Source organism: Onychostruthus taczanowskii, unplaced genomic scaffold (assembly GCF_017590055.1).
Source record: "Onychostruthus taczanowskii isolate IOZ18803 unplaced genomic scaffold, ASM1759005v1 scaffold20, whole genome shotgun sequence".
Classification (NCBI taxonomy): Eukaryota; Metazoa; Chordata; class Aves; order Passeriformes; family Passeridae; genus Onychostruthus; species Onychostruthus taczanowskii.
This window is the reverse complement of record NW_024499240.1, coordinates 15916158-15938421: the sequence shown is the minus strand read 5'-3', so window position 1 is coordinate 15938421 and position 22264 is coordinate 15916158. Positions and strand designations below refer to the sequence as shown.

Below are 22264 nucleotides of genomic sequence, written 5' to 3'. Positions count from 1 at the left end.
GAGTGCAAAGAAGGATTCTTTTAAAAAAAGTCTCTCCCAAACCATTGTGTGGGAGTTTAAAGTGACTTGTTGGCAGAGTATATTCTAGTTGATATTAGCAAATCCGAGTGCAGGCAGGACGCAACCCCCTCTTGTCAGGGAGATTCTTGTGTTGGCACAAAAGATGAGGCCAAAGGCTCTGAAAGCAGGGGTTGGGTCTCCTTTAATCTGTGCCTGGATGTTCAGGGCCATGAAGTGAGCACTCCTGTGTGTGACAGTCGCATAGCTGGGGACTATTCCAGAGCTGCCACTGGAGAGCTCTGTCCCAGCAACCCCCAGCATTTTAATTCTCATTTCCAGCCTGATGTCTGTGTCTCAACACCCCTCCGGGCAGAGCATCACTTCGGGGAAATGCTGTGGCAATTTCTATACCCACGGGAGAAAGAACTAATCAAAGTTCAGCATGGCTAAAAACAGGCAATCGTAATCTTCAGTTCAGCATAAGAGTGAAAACATCACAGCTTTCTATAGTTTTACAGACTTTTTTTTTTTTTTAACCCCAAGTTTCTAAGAAATTGAGGTTTAATCTGGCTGTAACTGAAGGAGATGAGAGGAAGAAATAGTTTGGCACAGAACAACCTCTGAATTTACCAACAGCTGCAGAAGGGCTGTGGCTTTTGCCCTCTCTCCTGCGTTTTCTTGTTAGGCTTTTTTGTCAGCAGGAAATGGGAAATACTCATTAATATATGAAATGATTGAAAGAATGTGTCTTTCTGAGTACATTTTAGGTTTTACTTTTTCATGACTGATTTCAGCTGTTAAAACCAGGCTCTTTCTCTCCTAACTTGACTCCAGCTGTTAAAATACCAGTTTATAACAGGCATTTCTGGTGTTCCTTCTTACTGGCATGAGCTTGAATTTTGAACCACTGTATTTCTTACTTTTAAATACCATTTCATGATAGACTCCTGACTTCCAAATGATTACTGGGTAATAATATTGTACACAGCCTGTTTCCTCCTCTCTGTAGCCTTATAACTAGTCAGTGGCCAGGGGCAAATGACCTGTTTTTCAAGTTTTGGCAGCCACTGGAATGATGCTGGTCTCTGTATTACTGAATCAATGCCTGGAGTAGCTGTTTGGAGCCTGTAATTTGCTGACATGACATAATTTTTTCCCCCCATTATTGCATGATTTAAAACCCCTCTAGCACAGCAATTTAAAGCAGTTTTATTCTTGAAATATCTTACATAAGGAAAAGAAAAAAACAGATTACATTGTTCCAAGATTATTGTGCATTTTTTGATTAATTCTGTCAAATACATTTGTGTGCCACTGGGCTTATTAAAATTTTTTTCTGAAAATATGTATCAGTTTGCTCCAGGAGATGTAGATTTTTGTATAACATTGCAGAGAATCAATCTGGCACAGCTGGTGAGTTTTTGCTGTGTATGTGGTAAACATAAATGAGGCCAGGAGGTAGCTTTTGTTTTGTGTAGGTCATTTTTTTGCATGAATATACAATATGCTCCATGCATACAATAGATCTAAATAAATACTTATTCCCAACTTGGAGGGCATCTGCACCACATACTGGGTTTTTTTGATGGATTGCACTGGGCTCCTCAAGACCTATTCATTTCAATCAAGGCCAGTGGCAGTAATCTCTTGGTGCAATGTCAATCTCAATTATAGTGGGGATAACACAGTGAAATTGAAGCATGATTTTGGGTAGATACATGTCAAGTAACTTAACTTGACATTTGACCTAAATAGAAATACATATTCATGATGAATGGATTTGAAAGTATTAGGATTCAAAGCAGTGCAGTGATATTGAAGAGTAGTAGATCTGTAATCAAAATACTGGAAAATCTGTTATTGAAACTATTTTTAAAAGTAATATTTTAGGTATTTTAATTTCTAAAACCAAATTATTCTGGAAATAATGTGGAGTTCTGTCCCTTTTCACATAGTGTGAAAAGACTCCCTAATTGTTTATTTGCCATCAGGGTGAGAGACAAATTGTGATTCAGAGCACCTCGAGACTGTTGTTCAAGTGGATTGATTATTTTCAACATACTTTTAGTCACTGTAATTATGATCTCTGCAACACACTGAGTATGGTATGAACTATCAGATCCTCTAATTAGAGTAGAGAAATACTGTTTAGAAGTTGCAATATAAGAAGGTGAAAAGTAGCCCAGTGCAAGTCTGGTGGGAGATGGCAGCTTAAAATAATGTCTGGATGCATTTATAATAATGTTACACATGTAAATAGAAATGTGTTGTCCCACTGTCTGTAGACATCAGGTTCTCTGCCTTTACAAACTCAAGGTGCACCTTGAAATGTGTGTCTCAAGCCAAGAGTTGGATAAGAAGACCATCTGTATTACCAGTGTGATACTGCAGAGCGCAGTAAATCTCATGTTGTCACAGATGCATTCTTCAAGCTTAAACAAATTTTGAAATTTGGTTTAAATTTTTTTTTTTTTTTAAACTGGTTAGTTATTATATTTGCTGAGTTTGATAAACGTTTTGACACCTTTGTGCCTCATCTTAAGGTATTTTGTTTCCCCCTTCTCCGGGATATATAATTTGGCCAGAGATAGGGATCCACTTTGCAGTGCATGAACAGCAAAGACCTGAGCTCCAGGACTTCTTTACAAAACTATGGTCCTTAGCTGTGATGTATCATCATGACCTCCTGTTCTTCTTTTTGTCACCAGGATCTGTTTTTACCCTAAAAGTTCAAGTAAATGACGTCATCAGCCATCAGTACCTGCGACAAGCGGTGGTAGAGGTGTTTGTTAACTACAGCCTGACAAATTCTACTCTTACTGGGAACAATGGAGCAGTGCTGGTAAAAGTCCCCTACAAATTGGGATTAAGCCTAACTATTGTCTCATACAAGGATGGCTACCTGCTGACACCTTTGCCTTGGAAGACTGCGAGAATGCCAAGTACGTAAGCGTCTTACGGTCCTATTATTAAACTCTCTCTGGCAGTAATTAAATTTCTCTCCTAAGCTGTCTGGGTAGTTGCTGTCAGCTGAACATAACGCAGTGAAGTCAGTCAAGGGAGATGGTGCCTGTCAATGCAGATCTAAGGGTGAACGGTCTGTTAAACTTGTCAAAATTCTGATTACTCTAAAGCAGAAAATAGCCCTTTTAAAAACTAAGTGGGTTATGTTGTGACACACAGTGATTTCTTAGATTTTTTTTGCCTAGAGTTAGCAAAGAGCTGTTAATGTGTCCTGACAAAAATCCTGTTGACCTGAGTAATTCTTGGGATGCCAATGGTTTTTTCCTCTAAGCAGATATAACCTGTTACAGCTCTGCTGCAGCTGTGTTTCCTCACAGGTTTTCTTGTTTAACTACTGCATGATCCTAAAAAGGCACAGGATTTTTTTTTAAAAAAGAGACATTTTAAGTCACTCTCTAGTGACTTTCTAGTCACTTGTTTATCCATATGTATAAAACAGTAGCAAACATTCAACAGAGATCTTTCTGCCTAAACACTAAAATATCTGCTCTGTATAACAGGAGTAATTTATTTAGTCTTCATATGCTCTCTGGTTTATTAACTGCTCTCAAAAGATCAAAAGATCTTTAGATTTGGAGACCTTGGGTGATTTTTTTTTTTGGTTGCACAGTGTAATAACAGATATTATAATTTTCCACAGTCTACTCGTCCGTGACGCTCTCATTATTCCCACAAAGTCAAGCTAATATATGGCTGTTTGAAGATACTGTCTTAATTACTGGGAAACTGTCTGGTAAGTTCTGTGCATGCAGACTGTAACTAAACACTTTGTGATAGCCATCTGCACCCACATGTTAAAAAAATTAAGCATCATCTTATTCTCATATAATACCTATCTACTTAAAGCCAGATTTTCTGTTAATTATGTAGCTGTACGAGGGGCTGTGACAAGTGCTAGACTGGAAATACACAAATCATGGAGAAAATGGGTGAAAACAGGTTGTTATGCTAAGTGGATTTCTGAAGGGTAATAAAAACAGTTTGTCTGTTTTACTGTGGCTAAGACAAAATATTACTCTTTTACAGATGCCAAATCTCAACCGAGTGTTCAGTTTCCAAAATCTTTAATGAAGCTTCCAACAAATCACATTGCAAATGTTACAGCCTATCTGACAGTGCCAGAGCAATTTTTGAAAGTGGACAGCTTTCTCTATACAACAGGAATTATTCTAAATAAATCAGGTATGTGAATATGATGCTTAGGAATTCTTATAAAGAAAGATTATAATATTATAATGCATATGAGTGCACAGTGTATCAGAAAAACATACGCTTAATTTAAGAGGGCCTGAACGTGCTTCCATTGTAGCAGATCAGAAAGCTTTGTTGCTCATAGCTCTCAGAAGTCAGCTATGAACACATTGGGTGTGTAATTGGTGTTACTCTATTTTGGGCCATGCAGCATGAGAACATATCTTGCTGTACTGAAATACAACTTCAGAATCTGCTTTTTACATTTTTATGTATGTATATGTATTTATGCTCAGGATTTCATGAGACTGTGGAACTGGTTTAGCAAACACTTCAAAAATGCAATTATAGCCAGACTGTACAGCAGGTCAAGCTAAAGAAATCAGTGAAACAGCAGCAGTTAACTTCAGCTGTGGAGTTCCTGCATTTTCACTGGGGTGATTGGTTCCGGGGGTTACCCCCAGCACAAAGATTGCATGGAAGACCCTGCTGGGGTCACAGTCAGGCTGGGCAAGTTTGGGACCAAGTGGGTCCTGTGTGTACAGAGCACAGCTGTAATAATGTTTTCTGTGCATCTGTTTCACTGGAGAAGCACTAAGTGGTTTCATGAGTCGTAACTCTGCTCTTATACCATTGGATTTTGTTAGTATCTGTCATTCTATCAGATGGTTTTTATATTTGCATAGGTACAGTAATCTCTGGTAGGTTGTAGTGTGTGCAGTTCCATCTTTCTTTTGTTCTTTTCTTTCTATTCCCAGCGGCTCTGCAGCCATGAGGCTCTTAAATTCATTGTGGTGCAGGGAGAGGGCACTACATGGCTTATTTCAAGTCATCATACCCTATTCTTTAATTTTCATTCCATTAATGGCAGCATATATACTCATATTTTGACAAAGATATTTTAAAATCTTTCTTATCTGTGTTTCACCTCTTTAAATGGAAGGCAGAAGGAAAAAAGCAGGGAAGAATAAGCAGTGTTTATCCTCTTTGAGTTTTCCCTTCAATCTGTCTGGCATGTGTTTTAAATTATTCATATACCCCTAAAGGAATAGGCTTCCTTTTAGGGCAGGTGGAAGCTAATTGATATCTGATGTGCCAGGAGTTCTCTCACAACCAGCTTTTGACAGCCTGCATAGATTTAACATTATTCTGCTACTTAGTAATTCTGTTTCAGTTTCTCTCACCATCCTGTCACACTGGGCATTCTGGAGCATTTGCGAACTGGTGAAAGGAAAACAAAGGAAAGAAACTTTCAGGCTGGCTTGTAAATGCAACATTTCCTCTGAGTGCTTTGACAAGCCTCATGATTAACTATTCAGTTAATTCTGGCTGCCAAATTAGGAAATTAATCCTTACAGGAGAGGTTCCATATGCTTTCAGTTTCATTCAATGTTATGCACATTGTGATTATACTAAAATCCTTGTATGATCTGTATTTCACATCAGTTAGGGGCTTTGTAAGCTGATGATCTGAGCAGAAAAACCCTTCCTCCCCCACACCAAAACAAGTTTTGCCTCACAGTTAGTTCTGTGGTCAGCACATAACCCAGATGTTGCAAATGTGCTTCTCTCATAGCATTGGTATAGAAATTACTCAGATTTGTTTCAATCATAAGTTGTTAAAAGTTCAGAAGAAAAGTAATGTTGATTTTTATTTGACCCAGTTGGTAACAGCTGACTGTGGAGCTGGATGTGGATAAGGACTTGCCTTTAGTAGCTTAATTCTTAATGTATTTCTTTTAAAATAAACCGTGACAGGAGAATTACAAGATATTTCTTGCCTTCAGGTTTCAAAAGCATGGAATTAACTCCTATTGCTGCCATATGTGCAAATGTTCTTTTGGCTGGGAAAGAACTGAACATAAAAGGTCCCATTCAGATTACACTTCCTCTTCCCACAACTACTGTAAAATCAGGAGATGCTGTACCTGCCTGGACATTTGATATGAAAACTGGTAAGTGGGTTATTTGTTATTTTTTCCTTCTAGCACATGCCTGTGGGTTTGGGCACATGGCACTGTGGGTCATGTAACAGTGATGGCATTATTCTATGAGGTGATGGTCAATAGGTGGTCATTTATTTTAATGGACTAGCTTGAATTGTTCAAAGGTATTTCTCTGCTTTCATTAGTTCAAAAAGCTTTGGTAAAATTCCTTAGCCTTCCTCTTGCCTGCATTTAGTGTACTGGATTTTTATTTTCATGGGAGAACATATATTTTAGTTGATGTTAAACTTCAAGCTTAGTAATTTTGTGAATTCCTTCTTTTAAGAAAGCAAACCAGAACCGAAAGTTTGGATGCTTTGTCTCCTAGAGTGTAGCTCTAAAGATCTTTTGATGCTAGAACTGGAATAGATATTGCTTCAGTTAACAAAAACAATTCAGAAAGTGAAATGAAGGGGAAATGAGAGTTATCCAAGGGAACAACATAGTTCTTCCAGTATGCAAAGAGGAAGCTGGGGATTAGGCATTCTAAACCTTTTGTCATCCCTTCACATCTAATTTTAGTCAGGAGTGAGTAATGAGCTATGTCCATGTAACCCATTTAGCTGACCTGTATTAGGTGTGGGTGCATTAAGTGTCCTGATTGTCCTGCACTGCACCTCACAGTCACCATCACACCTGAAATATGAATATACACTGAATATGCAGGCTTGAAATATGCAAGTGAGTGAGGTCACATCTTGCTCCTTATCAAGGCAAAAAGACTTTTGTTCAGTGTTTGGAAGTACAGGAGAGGGACACCAGCTCTAACAAAGTGTTGTTTACGTGGTCAAGAAAGAAACTGATCACCTTAAGGAAAAAAAACCTGAAGAACATGGATTTGAATTAAGGATGTGCTAATAAAATTTGGCTAGGCTGTCTTGTGGGGAAAAAGTAAATAGGATAAGTTTTGGCATAGAAGATTCGGTCTGTCTATACACCTAGAAGACTTTAGAGGGGTAATTGGTAGAAAGAGATGGCATTTCAGAGGGTTTTAGTCTCAGGTGGTAAAATATCACCCAGGGTTTAAATTTCTTATTTCCACAGCCACTTTTGCCAGCTCCTGTGCTCATCCTGTGCTGAGCTTTTTTACCTCCCTAAACAAAGCTAAATCAACACTGTTGTTAAACAAGGAGTTGACAGAACTGGAGCAGCACAGGATGAGGTTAGAATACAAACCAGTGTAAGGTGTTTATGTGGGGGTTGAAGGTCCTACTCAGCATCTCTACATGGGCATGTTGGCTTTGGGAGTAAAACAGGAGCCAGGAGCATGGCCTGCTGATCCAAACGCCAGTAAAACCAGTTGTTTCTTCCTCTCCAGTGGGATGTACTTTATAGAGATACCATAAAAGTAAGCTGTTTCTAATGGATGCTCTCTGAGGTGTACTGTTCACTGCTGCTTGCTGAGGAGAGGGACAGAAGGACGGTGAAAAAGGACAGCAACTATTGGGATATAAATTAACTTGTACTTTTTCTCCCATTTCTTTCCCTCTAACAGTAAAAATTTGCAACTGTCTTTGATTTCTGGATGTAGATTCTAAGTATGTTGCTTTTATTTTTTTACCTTTGTTCTGACACAAGCAAAATGACTTTTTCCCAAGGTAACTGAGTAATAGCAAGGCGTGTTTTAGTCAAGGTTCTGGTGACTGAGGGCAGCTGAACACTTCAGCTCTGCAGCAGGCATTGCAGAGCATCCATAAAGAGCAGCAGGCTCCCATCTGAGCTGAATGCAGAGCTCCTGCTGCACTCGGTAATGAGCTCTGGCCTCCAAGATGCTGCATGTGGGATGTCCCCAGCAAGACACTGACACAATTTTTAATTCTGAAGTCCTTGGGTAATGTGTTATGATTGGGTAATCAGGGCTCCCATGTCAGCATTGATAGTGGCAAGGGAACAGCTCTGTGTGTGCTGTGGGCAGACCCACATGCAGCAGGAAAAAGATAGAATCTGCTTTCACAGGTCTGCCTGAGCAGTGCTCCTGGGGCTTACTCGAAGTGGAGTACTGAGACTTCCTGGAAAATGAGCTTTGGTAATTGTACTCAGCTGCTGTAAATGCACAGTTTGTTCATCTGTATTGAGCGTGGCTTCCTTCTTACGAAATATTTTGCTGCATTAATGCTAAAAGTACTTTGTGGATTTTAATAGAATTACAAAAAATAGAAAGCTTGCATTCAACTTTAAATTGAAAATTATATCCTTCTGCTTGAATGGCAGTAAAACATAGAGAAAATGGGCTTACTCATGAATAACATTTTACTATTTTTCCTTAATACCAAGTATTTTCTATGTAGTATATTGGGGGAAGATGTAATTTGCTGAAAAGGATAGCAAACATTGTATAGCTTCTTATGGATTTGTTCAGTCAAGATAGAACTTCTGGAGATCTAGACGGTTTTTTTGCCTTTTATACAAGATTTGCTGGTATTACTTCTGACTCTGGACAAGATTTCTCAGGTGGCTAAGAAAGCACTTTCAGAGCTCTAGGTCATTGCTGCTGCCTTTCCCCTCTGCCAGCCGTCACAAGCACCAAAAGAAGAGTGATGCTTTATTTTCTCTGCATCTGTGGCAGGTGTCCATCCTCATCTTTACCTTCTGTCTGGGACATATTTACTTTTCCTTTGCTGAAAGAAGGGTCCTGGAAGAAAATCAAATTGAAATTCATATAAGCTCCAGCTTCCATGAGTTATACTGTTTCCATGCTTTGATTATTGATGTTTTAAAAAAGCTGGTGGTTCTCTCTACCTCTCAGTATTTCCAGGTTGAATATATAGGGTTGGTTACATGAGGCTGTTTTCTGTCCTTAGAATTTCAAAAATGGCCCACAATAAACATATTTAAGTGAATTAAATATAGTTCTCTTTCTTCTAATGGATGCTTTATTAATTGCAGAAGCTGGCATACCACAATACCTTTCTGTTGCCTTGCCAAACAGATGGTGTGGAATCTGTGTCCTAACAATAGCATTTCCTTGGGCTAACTGAACTGTTACAGCCTCGGGGCAGGGAGGAGGAGAGAAGCATCCAAGACAAACATTGTTTATCCTATTGTGGCTTAATAAGATTAAAATGTTTTCCCACTAAGTTCTGCTAGCTGATGTTAAACTTGTGTTCATATGCATCAGTTACCTGCTCCCTCATTTTTTAGTCTTTGCTTTCATGCATGCTGAAGGTTGTATAATAGGCTTTATTTATGTGCATATCTGTGAAAGACAGTTATTAATAGAAAATGAATCATATTAAGTTTACTTCTGGTGAGTAATGTTGATGCTTTGCTTCAAAGTAAATGGCTACAGATGGATGTCAGGAGAGGAAGTTTGCCTTTTTAGCCAAAGCTGTGTAATAAACAGTGGCTGTCAGAAGTTGCAGTTTTTCCTGTGACCTTGTATATCTTTGATAGTGGCCCAGTTGCTGGTGGTTTGAGGTACAGAAGAATCCTGCATGGCATGTGCAATGTTTTGTCCTTTTTTTTTCCCCCAGGTGCTTGGGTAAACCGTGGGCTAGGAATGGTGAAGGAACTGGAAGGCCAGTTAGTATGGACATACACTGCTCAGCACTTGGGCTACTGGATAGCAGCTCCACTGCCTGGAACAAGAGGTATGGCAACAACTGGCCAAGTGACTGCTGAATGCCCCATAAGGCTGTCAGTTTGATTGCTTCATTTAACAGCAGGAAGGGAGAAGTGACATGCAACTTCTCCACTTGGATAACTTTTGTTTGAGTCCTTACAGTGATTTTCTTGCATGTTTTGTAAATTCATATGAAGGGATCTATCAGAGAAACAGTGTGGCTAATTGCAGAAACAGATAGCGCTCTCTAACAGAGTCCTAGGTAGAAAATGTAGACCACTTTTCTAAGTTAGTTTGGACAATTAATACAAATATAATTTGTCTGGAATGAAGTAGATGTCATGGTAAGCCTTTAGTATTCAAGATTAACATGTCATTTTCACCTATCCTGCTGAAACAGCAAGGTAAAGAGGGAAGGCTGAACAAAATGCCATTGGAACACAAAATCACTGGAAGAGTACTGTTTAGTTTATTAGCTGTGCACATCAAGTGGAATCATTTGGTTTTAAGAACTAATGCTTGTCTGGTTTTGTTTGATAATCTAGAATCCATTATTAGTGCTGTTTCCAAGGACATAACAGCCTATCACACCGTGTTCCTTACGGCCATACTGGGAGGAACTGTTGTCATTATCATTGGATTTTTTGCTGTTCTTCTTTGTTACTGCAGGTAAGCAAAAGAAGTTCCAGTGAGCTCATTGTGAGTGGAATTTGAGGTTGATAAAACAGTCTTTTGAGGTTAAGACTTGTTTTCTTAGCTAAACTGTAACATGTAGCCTAATATTTTTTTTAAATTATAGTTGTTACAGAACTTCATTTTAAGTTTGTGATGTCAAATTACATTACAACTTCTCAACCAAAGTCTAACCTTCAGCTTTGGTAGTCAACAGTCCAGTATTTCCTAATATGCTCTGCAGTCACCTTGCTTCTTTTTTGCATAGGGATAAATGTCGTCGGACACAGAAGAAGGAAAAAAACTCAACCAAGCTGGAGGTCATAAAAAAAGACCAGACAACGTCAACAACTCACATAAATCACATCAGTGCTGTCAAAGGGTCTTTGAAGCTGGAGGATAAATCTCAGTTATATACACCGAAGATTTCTTCATACAGCCCTCAAAGGAGGCTGTCCATAGACACAGAAGATGGAAAATCACAAGACAATTTTAAAATCTACTCAGAGGATGCTTCTTATCAGTCATCCTGTCAGACTGGTCAGGCAGGAAATTCAGCCCATTCAGTGGAGCCTAGTGCTGGAGTGAGGCTTTTACAGCAGCCAAAGCACAGTAACAGTACTATTTCTCAGGCTCCTAGGGACATTCCAGACCAAAACAGGTACCTTTCATTGAAAGAGGATATGTATGGGCTTTCTCATATCCCAGAACATTTAATGCATATTTACAATCAGCCCATTGCTATTCTTCAAACTTCAGACCTTTTCCACTCCCCAGAACAACTGCATCCTGCTAAATCAGCAACTTTGCCAAGGAAAGGGCAGCTGGTGTACGGCCCCATGATGGAACCCATGAATCGGGACACTTACATGCAAACACTCCCCAAAATGCCAGTGCACTCTCATCCCCAGCCTTCTGCCTGCAGAGATGAGAACAGTGCCCTGGATGGTGAAGAGGGCTTGCCCTCCCAAACACCCAACTGGGGCCGGTACACCAACAGCTTACTGGAATCTGTCTCTGTTCCTGGGACACTGAACGAAGCAGTTGTAATGACTCCATTTTCATCCGAACTTCAAGGGATTTCAGAGCAAACGCTGCTGGAGCTCTCTAAAGGAAAACCATCTCCGCATCCTCGAGCATGGTTTGTGTCCTTGGATGGGAAGCCAATTGCTCAAGTGAGGCATTCTTTCATAGATCTGAAAAAGGGCAAAAAAACTGAGAGTAATGATACCAGTCTGGACTCTGGTGTGGACATGAATGAGCATCATCCTAACAGGAAACTGGAGAGAGAGAAAACTTTCATTAAAAGTATGCCACATTCTAAGATTCTTTACTTGGAAGATCTGGATCTGAGTAGCAGTGAAAGCGGGACCACTGTTTGCACTCCAGAGGACCAGGCTGTGAGACACATTATGGAAGGAGGGAAAGGGTCAGTCCTAGAACAACATAATGAGGAAGGTCTAAGGAAAAAATCTCTACCAGGAAGTCATGAATCTGGCATCCCTTCTACTAAAAAAAGGGATAGACCACCTCTCATGAAAAGAGATAGCAAAACCAATATCTGGAAGAAAAGAGAGGAGAGGCCGCTTATTCCTATAAATTAAAACACAATGTGCTTTGTGCTGTTGCTCTCCCTGCTGGTTGTTGATCTCTTGCCTGCTTCTGTAATTCTGCAGTGTTGGGTTTACAAGGGAAATGTTGTTTTCTAGTATCAAGAAAAGTTTCATTTTTTAGCATACAGATTGAGGTACCACTTCAGTTGGGCAACTGATAGTCCATGTGAATTGAAAACAGGGAAATGCTACTATTAAACTTTTCCAGTTCCTAATTTTACTGGCAGTATGAGGAAGGCCCACATTTTACTTAGCCTGTCATTCTTGGACACACCTTTGGGAATGCACAGTGAGAAATGTAGGCACATGATTTAGTTTTTTTGTACTTGTTGCTAATGCAATGGTAGCCTAGTTAAAGCCATTCCTAGCCTTGTTCTTAATCAACATGACCATCTGTACAGTATTTTATATGTGAACTTTTCTAGCTATCTGTTATTACTTCTTTGTACAATGTGAAATGTTTCATCCGTTGGTCCCTCGACACCAGCAGATGAGCTCTGTTGGATTTATCAGCAGAACTCTATAGCATTACCGCCCTCCCTGTGTGCCCATCCATGTGCAATTCCATACAACACTGGGAGAAGGGGAAGTGTACAAGTGTCGCCACTGCACTTCATGCTCCCCACTATCTTAAGGTGTTGCCCATCTTCTTTGTGTAGACCTGCTTTGTCATGGCCCGTGGATGTTGAAGACTGGCATGGGCTATGAAGGGTGCATGTCCAGCAGAACAGGACTGGTTCTGGTAGCATTTGGAGCTGCAGCTACTCCTGATCCCAGTGTCTTGCTTTGGCTTCTTTGTCAGTGAACATCATCACTTCTGTATACTGTTGGGCCAGCTGTGCTCCAGAATACAGCCTTGAATCTCTGCCTGTTTCTAAGTGAGAGCTTGGCCCATGATGGAGAAGTGTGCAAGATTAGACAAATTATGCCTTGGGAAGAGTTTCTTGAGCAGGAAAGCTCGGCACCTTTGCTTTTTATTTCATGTTTAAAACAATGAGAGATCATTTGAGGTTTATGTGCCTACATTTTGCCAGCCTGAGCTGCTTTTGTCTAGGTTTGCAGAGGAGTTAAACAGGCTTTAAAAGTTGGGGGGGAGGGTTATGAGCATGAGACAGCAGATTGCAAAATTTGATCCATAATGCAATATAAATACTATTTATGACTCATCTTAGAGTTAAATTTACCAAAAGTCATGAATGCATGAATTGTAACTAAGATATGTATAGAGGAAGGAAAGGCCATCAGAATATTCTTTATTTTCAATGTTCATCTTGTCAAAGTGATCATTTCAACTTTGGCTAACAGAAAAATGGATGCATCTCTTAATGTGCTTCATATAGTAAACAGAATGTATTTCTGTGGCTTTGAGGCTGTTTCCCTGGTGAAATAAGTTCCAGCATTTTGGCTTTGGCAGTTTGACTATAAATCATCCTAAAAAAGCTTTATAAATATTTCCCTTAGAACTTGGTTAAGGGTCTCTACGAAGACCCAAACATGCAATGCCTATATTTGAATTGTGAGGTGAGTGGTGCTTGGTTGTCTGCCCTGTAGTACACGCAAGAGTTGGGAAGTATCCTATGCAGCTGGGCTTCTGGGAATATTTACTCAGGAAATATTACTGTGAATTATGTCTGTGGTGTTGGGATTGTCAGTTGTCTGGTGCTGTTTCTAAAGAATATGGAAGGTAACAAGGATGGTACCAGGAATGCATCAGTCCAAATTGAGCACTTGCTTCATGAACAAAATGTTCCTATTGAATTCACAAGTAAGAAAGTGCAAATTAAGCTTGAGATAGGTGTATGTGTGGTGGGTTGACCTTGGCTGGATGCCAGGTGCCTATCAAGCTGCTCTATCGCTCCCCTTTCCCAGCTGGACAGGGGAGAGAAAATAACATGGAAAACAACTCCTGGATTGAGATTTCGCTAAGGCAAAAGCAAATGTTTTCATGTGCACAAAGAGAAAAAAAAAATAGGTTTGTTCTCTACTTCTCATCAGCAAGCAATGTGTGGCTGCTTCCTGGGAAGCAGGGCTTCAACACTTGTAGTGGTTGCTCCAGAAGGCAAACCTTGTAAGTAACAAATACCCCCACCTTCTCCTCCTTTCCTCAGTTTTTATATCTGAGCTGATGTCACATGGCATGGAATATCCCTTTGGTTAATTTGGGTCAGCTGGCTTAGTTGTGTCCCCTGCTACGATCTTGCCCACCCCCAGCCTGCTGTTTGGCAGGGAATGTTGGCAGTCAGCACTGATGCTGTGCCAGCCCTACCCAGCAGTAGTCAAAACACTGGTGTGTTATCAGCACCTTTCCAGCTCCCAGTACAAAGCACAGCACTGGGAAGGCTGCTATGGGGAATGAACTCCAGCTCAGCCACACCCAATACCCATGAGCATCATCATCACAGGTGGGAATCTCACTCCTGTGCCTGCAGCACCTCCTTCCCCTCCTTCAGCACTGACCTTGGTGTCTGCAGAGTTGTTCCTCTTACATGTTCTCACCCTGCTCTTCTCTGGCCACCTGCACAGTAACTTCTTTTCCCTCTCAAATCTGGTATCACCATCATTTCTGACTGGCCCAACCTTGGTCAGCAGCGGCTCTGTCCTGGAGCTGCTGGCATTGGCACTGCTGGACATCAAGGAAGCTTCTGGCAGCTTCTCACCCCTGTAGACCCCCCACTATCAAAACCTGGCCACCCAATACACATGGTGAATCAACTGTGTCCCTGCAACCCATGGAGTGCAGATATCCACCTGCAGCCTGTGGAGGGTGCCTGAAAGAGGCTGTGAGCCCATGGGAAACTGTGCTGCAGCAAGCTCCTGGCAGGAGCTGTGGAGAGAAGAGCCCCAGCAGCAAGTGTCCTGGAAATACTGGTAGGCCTGTGGGGGACTCAGACTGGAGGCAGGCTGTGCCTGAAGGACTGCACCCTGTGGAAGGGTGAGCCACGTTGGAGCAGTTTGTGGAGAACTGTTACCCTTGAGAAGGACTCAAGTTGAAGAAGTTCATGGAGAGCAGCCTCCTGTGGGAGGGACCCTGTGCTGGAGCAGGGGAAGGACTTCTGTCCTTGAGCAGTGGCAGAAACCACACGTGATGGACTGACCCATTCCTGTCTCAGATACCACACGTGATGGACTGACCCATTCCTGTCTCAGATACCACATGTGATGTGCTGACCCATTCCTGTCTCAGGAACCACACATGGTTCTGACCCATTCCTGTCTCCCTGTGTCACTGTGGGGAGGAAGTAGAGCTGGGAAAGAGGGAGGGTGGCAGGGAGGGGGTGTTTCTAAGATTTATTTCGCTTGTCATTATCCTGCTCTGGTTTTCCCAGTAATAAATTCAGTTAATATCCCCAAGGTGAGTAAGTCTGTTCTGCTTGTGACAGTATTCAGTGAATGACCTTTCCTTATCTTAATTCAGGAACCTTTCACTGGATTTTCTCTCCTCTGTCCACTTTGTGCAAGGGATTGGTAAGAGTGGCTTTGGTGGGTGTCTGGCATCTAGCCAGGGCCAAACCACTACAGTGTGCAAATAAGTCTGTAATTAAATTGGCCTCAAGAACCTAAAAGAGGTTTATGATTCATCTATTTCAGATGTGAAGATGGCTTGTCATATTAGCATGCCTTTGGTTCTCTTTCTAGGTAACAGGAATTTTGTTGTCCAATACCAAGTACATTTTCACAATTTTTTTTTTATTGATGTAGAGTTCTACTGGATTTTTTTATATTACTTTCTAGGCCCAGATATTGATCACTTCATCTTTTGTTTTGTTGTATACATTAGTGGGAATCAATTTATATATGAACATTTCTTCTGAAAGCTGCCCTTGAGGTTCAATATTGCCCTGTTTGCAGAGTTGCATTGGTTCTGATGCATTCCTTTTCAATTCTGTTGAACATAATAGAAAATACCTGACAAGATAATGGTTTTGAGGAATTCATTTAAGTTCATATGCCTTTACTTTAAATTTTGTTCACCTAGAGTAATATTTCAGATTTTTAAAATGCAGTTTACATTGTATATGCCAAAAAGACCTAATTTCTCAAACTTACTAGTATCATCAAAAAATACAGACTACTATAAATGGCTTTATTTACGTGATTGTAAAGGGAACAAGTTTGGCACTCTGTTGTTCTCATTCTCTGATGGACATGCCAACCAGAGTATCTGGTTGTTAAAGAAAAAGGACTAGCAATCCAACTCTAAAATTATTACGATTTAATTAATACAGAATATTTCCAAATATATCAGTCTTCACATTCCAGCTGTATGTTTGAATTTATGCACTGAAAAAACCTGTAGAGCCTGCTAGAGATTGGAATTCTTTATCGCTTTAGAGCATTCAAAGCAGGAGTTTGACTATGCTGAGCTGTAAAAATTTGAATTCCACAAAATATTCTACATGTGTAACATGTGGAGAAGACAGAATGTCACAGTGCAGTGTCACAAACTAATGGTTTTCTATATTTCTTTATATGATTTCAACATATGAATTTATAGGAGTCACTGAATTTATTTTTTAAGACTTTTTTTTCTGTTGGCTCTTTGTGCCATTAACAGGCTGTTAAAATGCTGGTTCCAGAATAAGGCCTACACAAAAATTAGTAAGGATTTGTGGCACACAGCTCTTGGAAAGGCTGGGGAAACATTCAGAGGTTTTCACTTCTTTGAATCTGGAGGTTGCTAACCTTGAGAATAAGAAGGGAGAAATGCCTGTGAGCCCCTTCTAAGGAGAGGGGAATGAATAAGGAAAATTGGAAAGATTACAGCTTCTTTCTGATAATAGTTTGCAAACTGGTATGTGTTTGTGCTTTGGTAGAATCAGTTCTTTCTGAAGAACACAAATGTTTGCAATACTTATGTCTCAGTTCTTCACAAGGCACTTCTTGAGCTGTCAGCTTTTGCAAGAGAAGCCCTTATTTATGTACATATAGTTTTAAGTGCAAGTTCATTGACAGTAATTTTTAGATTGTTACCAAAATGCTAGATATTATAGATGAAAAAAAAGGGTGGGGGATCACTTAAAAATCACATTTGATTAAGAGAAAAAAGTCCTTATAGTGCAATCAGAAAATAGAGCTCTGGTATTACAAACCTGAAAGTAAAAATTATGTGTTGATTAGGGATATTATTTACCACCATAAAGCTAGAGGTGACACCAAAAATAATACAGGATGTAGGAATGTTTAGTTGTCTCCTTTGTTTTTATGCAGTAATTTGTACCAAAGAGGATGAAATGAACTGGCACCAATATAAATTCTTGTTAGTTAAAAAGTGACAAAGTCTCACAACACTACTGATCAAACACTGTGCAAATGAAAAGGCAGTGCACGACATCTGTTGTCTAGTGCTTTACATTAGGAAAATCTGGAGATAAGTTAGCCTGCTGAAGTGCCTTTCTCTTTCATCAGACTTATTTTATCAGTGGGATACCTGACTATCTGAAAAGCACATTATGTTTTTTTTTTTTTTCTGTTAGCCAAAACCCCCTGAATTCATACAATTATGCAGCTTTTATATTTTAAGAGGCAGATCTAGTGCTTTTTATGTTGGAATACTGACTTCTGCATGTTGATGATGATGGTAATTGTTGTAAAACCTAGCTTTTGTATTTTATGTTTGAAAAGAAATTTTAAAAATATATCTTTAGCAATCTGAACAGTAGTGTCTTTTAAAAATGCTCATACGGGATCTGATTCAACTTTGTGCGTCAAGTGTAAGCATCTTGAAGTCACTGGATTTACAGGTATGAAACTGACTGGGATATTAACTTCAAAAATGAAATTAACATTTGTTTATATACAAACACTATTATAACAATAAAAGTCCTTTTTTCAGCTGCTAACTTTGCTTGTCAGTAGCAGCAGAAATTGTACGGAGATGGGTATGTAATTCTTATTTTCTAGAACCAATTTTAATCTCAATTTGGAGCCTAACCTGCATTGTTTTTTAATGGCTTTTATTTTTTTAAAAAAATTCAGTGGTATTATGAAAACACAGTACTATGCCTACGGAGCTAAAGATGAGCATTCTTTTATAGTAATTTGTACTAATTTGTGCCACACTTCTAGCAGTAGGCACTACATTTGAGTTAAAGAATTTATATGAAATGTGGTTTAAATGACTTGAATTTGAGCTTTGTTTTCTTTTAAAAGCAGTATTCATTGTGTTCTGAAAAAATAAAAAGCTTCAGGTTTTTTTTTTAAGACTGGCAGGGCAAGACTCTGTCATTTTACACTCACTCTCAGTCTGAAAACTGTTTTACCAAATGAATTTTTTCAGTCAGTTTTAGGACTTACTGAACATTCCTATATTCCCCCTCCCCAAAACATCCTGGTATTTTATTCCCCAGGTAATGGATTTAGTTCCTTTGAAGCACTTGTTGCACTTCAGTCCACATTAGAACAGTATATTTTTACATGTCACTGTGTAGAAAGGCAGATTTTAGTGCTCATTAGAGCATGTTACTCATACAAAGCCTGGCTCTGGGTGTTGCAAGGCAGGTGAACTCATGGCACTGACTGTGCTCACCACCTTGAATTCTGGAGCCTCATATTCAACAAACGCTTCATGACCTCAGCAATTATTTTCAAAATCTCTCTAGTATGGATATTGTTTATGTAAAACATTCTTGATATTCGGCATCCTGGTTTTAAGTATTTCTACCTTTTTATATTTTGTCAGAGGTGTCTTTTCATCTCTGTATTTACTACAGTATCAGTGTATCTGTTGCTGAAAATGTAACTAAGGTTTGTAAAATGTTACAGCTTATGCAATATAATAAAAATTTGAAAAAATTATCAATGTCTGAAATTTTATTTATATTTGAAACCATATGTTATTTAGGGACATCTCTCAACACTTTCTTTCCAAATATCATTAAAGGTATTTCTGTCATCACCATAATTCCCATTACAAAAGAATGTCATCCTCCTTCAGGTTACCAGTTCTAATAGAATCACATTCTCTATTTTATTTCTTGTGAAGAAAAACTTCTTGTAGTCTTGGGCTGGATCTTGGAGACAATTTCCATGCAAACAAACAAAAGCACATCAGCAGAATAAGGAGTTAGGCTAAAAAGTTTCCAATCCTTTATCATAAAGTCATAGCTAAATTATTTATTTGGACAAGGACAATCCAAATGCATACTACAGAATCATTTGGAGATGTACTGCACTAAAAGCAAGTTGAAAAACATTTGCTTTGTTTGCCATGGATGTTTGTTTACAAAGCATATGTTGTTTACTCTCTAGGTGAAGTTGATGCCAAAAACATTTTTAGTTTTTATACATTTTTCATAAATTTGTAGCTCTGTAGACTACTATTATATAGTTGTATAGCTCCTTTACTAACTCAAGTACTTTTCCTACATTTTCTCTTAGATTTTAGAACAGCACACTAACCTTCCTGGAGTCTTACTTAGTCTTTCCTCTAGAGTGAACCAAGGACGTTTTGTTTTTTCCCAGATATTGGAGACATAATAAATGTGGGGCTAGAAGCTGGGCTTCAGAGGGGAGCAGAACCAAAAGGGGGGGGGGAGGTTACTTAATTAACTGTTCCTCTAATTGGGTGATTTCTGTTAAGTGTGATAATTTGTTCCACATTTAAAATTGTCAGAGTCCTGTATTGTGTGCATTTTGCCACACTTGCACCTGAAGGACCTTCATTGAAGGTAACCACTTTTTGTCATTTAATATTGTTTGGCTTGTGATTTTTGGCATCAAAGTCAGTTACTTACAATAAGGCAGAGAAGTAAGTGACAAACTATAACATATACTCAAAGACTGTCAAAATACTGGTTTAAAAATATTTATTGTAGCACTTTCCTATGCTGGAAATGCTCTCCAGTTATTACAAGGGTTTCCAAGGTGGCTGTTCAGACTTGATTTTTCTGTTGCATTCACAAGTTGTTTAGTTTCTAAATTCTATTAGAATGAGAAGAAGAGGTGCACATTTTTCACTGTAAAGTGGACACTTCACTGCAGAGCCTTCTCTAGTTCATCTTGGTAGCCCGCCCAAAGTTTTATGTATTTAATGTGAACATTACCACAGATGTATCTACAGAAAATGAATTCAAATTTCTGTTATCTCTCCAAAATTAAGAAAAATCACATAGCCATACTAAATAGTCTTCACTTTTCTTTTCCTCATTCCTCTCCACCCACATTTTTGCTTCTAAGATTGCCACATTTTCCCGCATTGCAAAAGGGCTGTAACAACTGTCAGGTATTTTTTCTTGTGTATTTATTCTATCATTAGAAGTGTAGCAAGTCAGAGGACAAATTTTGTAACCTAACCTGTAATAAGGGAACTGAAATATTTTTCTTAATAACACCTCCTGACATATGGGACAAATATCCTCTTCATCAACTTCTCCCTGATTAATGCATTTGTCATTCTCTGCCTTGTAAGAGTCTTAAACTGTTTTACAGAGAAATTGTATGATTATATGAGAGAACCTGAGTAATCTTACTGTAGCAAATTCAGTTTAATAAATTTAAATCAGTTTTAAAAATGAAATTTAAATCAAGGGCTTAGTCTCTCTCCCAGCTTATATTCCTGTCACTGATTTCTCCAGTGACCCGATCCAGCTCTCCAGACTGCCGAAAGAACAAACCTAGCCAAACCCACCAATCTTCTGTTGATGTGGTGTGTTTTAATTCAGCCTGTTGAATTTTGAGGTGGGTAATACATCCTTATTACTTCAACAGAGATGGTGCAGGGGCAGGAGCACAAATGTGATGAGGAGCAGCTGAGTGACTTAGGGTTGTTTACCCAGAGATTTTTATCCAGAGATTTTTTCACTCTCTGCGGCTCCCTGAAAGGATGGCAGATGGATGTCGGGCTCTTCTCCCAGGTAACAACTGACAGGATGAGAGGACACAGCCTTAAGCTGTGCTGGGGAAGGTTTAGCTTGGACGCGGATGGACGTCGGGCTCTTTTCCCAGGTAACAACTGACAGGATGAGAGGACACAGCCTTAAGCTGTGCTGGGGAAGGTTTAGCTTGGACATGAGGAAGAATTTTTCCATATAAAGTGTGATTAGACATTGGAATGGGATGCTAAGAGAGGTGTTGAAGGAAAGATGGGACATGGCGCTGGTGTCAGGGCGCTGGTGCCAGGCCCCAGGCTGGACTCGCTGGCCTCAGAGGTGTTTGGCACAGGTCGGACTCGTTGGCCATGAGGTGTTTGGCACAGGTTGGAGGTGTTTGGCACAGGGTTGGACTCATTGGCCATGAGGTGTTTGGCACAGGTTAGACTCGCTGGCCATGAGGTGTTTGGCACAGGTCGAACTCTCTGGCCATGAGGTGTTTGGCACAGCTAAGACTCGTTGGCCATGAGGTGTTTGGCACAGGTAAGACTCGTTGGCCATGAGGTGTTTGGCACAGGTAAGACTCGTTGGCCATGAGGTGTTTGGCACAGGTTGGACTCGTTGGCCATGAGGTGTTCACAGGCTGGACTCACTGGCCATGAGGTGTTTGGCACAGGTCGGACTCGTTGGCCATGAGGTGTTTGGCACAGGTCAGACTCGCTGGCCATAAGGTGTTTGGCACAGGTTGGACTGGCTGGCCTGGGAGGTGTTTCCCACCCGGTGGAAGCCATGATTCAGTGACGGAGGTCCACACGGAGCCCCCGTTCCCGGTGGGAACACGCCGGGTCCCGGCGGGGCGGGCCCCACGTGGCCCCTCAGGGCGGCCGCTATGGCGCGGCCGGGCCTCAGCCGTGCCCGGGCACTGAGGGGGCTCCGGCTCGCCCGTCCTGCCCTCGGCGCTGCTCGGAACGCGCTGGAAACACACCGTGGTTTATTGCGTGCTTTTCAAAGGCTGAACAGCCCGGGCAACCTGCGCCAGCCGGGTTTCTGCTCTGCGCGGCGGTCGCTGGGAGGAGCTGTTGCACTCCTTCCAGCCTGCAAAAATGCGTCTGTTTACCGCGTCTTAAATGTTTGTAAAAGTTCTTCAACCTGTTGATAGTTACCAGTCCTTTGGTAATAAAGAGTAATTGATGTAGTTTTTACACATATACACACCAGTGTATAATAGTAGCAGTATATATAATTGGTGTGGTTTTTAATAGTGCGTATATATATACACACACACGTATATATAATCTATAATATATTACAGTATATATATGATATAAAATATTATACATAATAATATATAATATACATAGTGATATCATATAATACAATAAATATAATTAATATAGGATAATATAGTAT

General features: G+C 40.0%; 1 protein-coding gene across 1 annotated transcript; it reads left to right on the top strand.

The window, feature by feature from the left end:
• The first annotated feature begins 2668 nt into the window (after positions 1-2668).
• Positions 2669-12181, top strand: FAM171B (family with sequence similarity 171 member B). Its single transcript, XM_041403250.1, has 7 exons — positions 2669-2942; positions 3665-3757; positions 4051-4206; positions 6003-6170; positions 9674-9790; positions 10308-10431; positions 10703-12181. Exons 1-7 carry the CDS (start codon positions 2669-2671, stop codon positions 12036-12038), a joined length of 2268 nt encoding a protein of 755 aa, XP_041259184.1. The 3' UTR covers positions 12039-12181.
• Positions 12182-22264: the final 10083 nt, after the last annotated feature.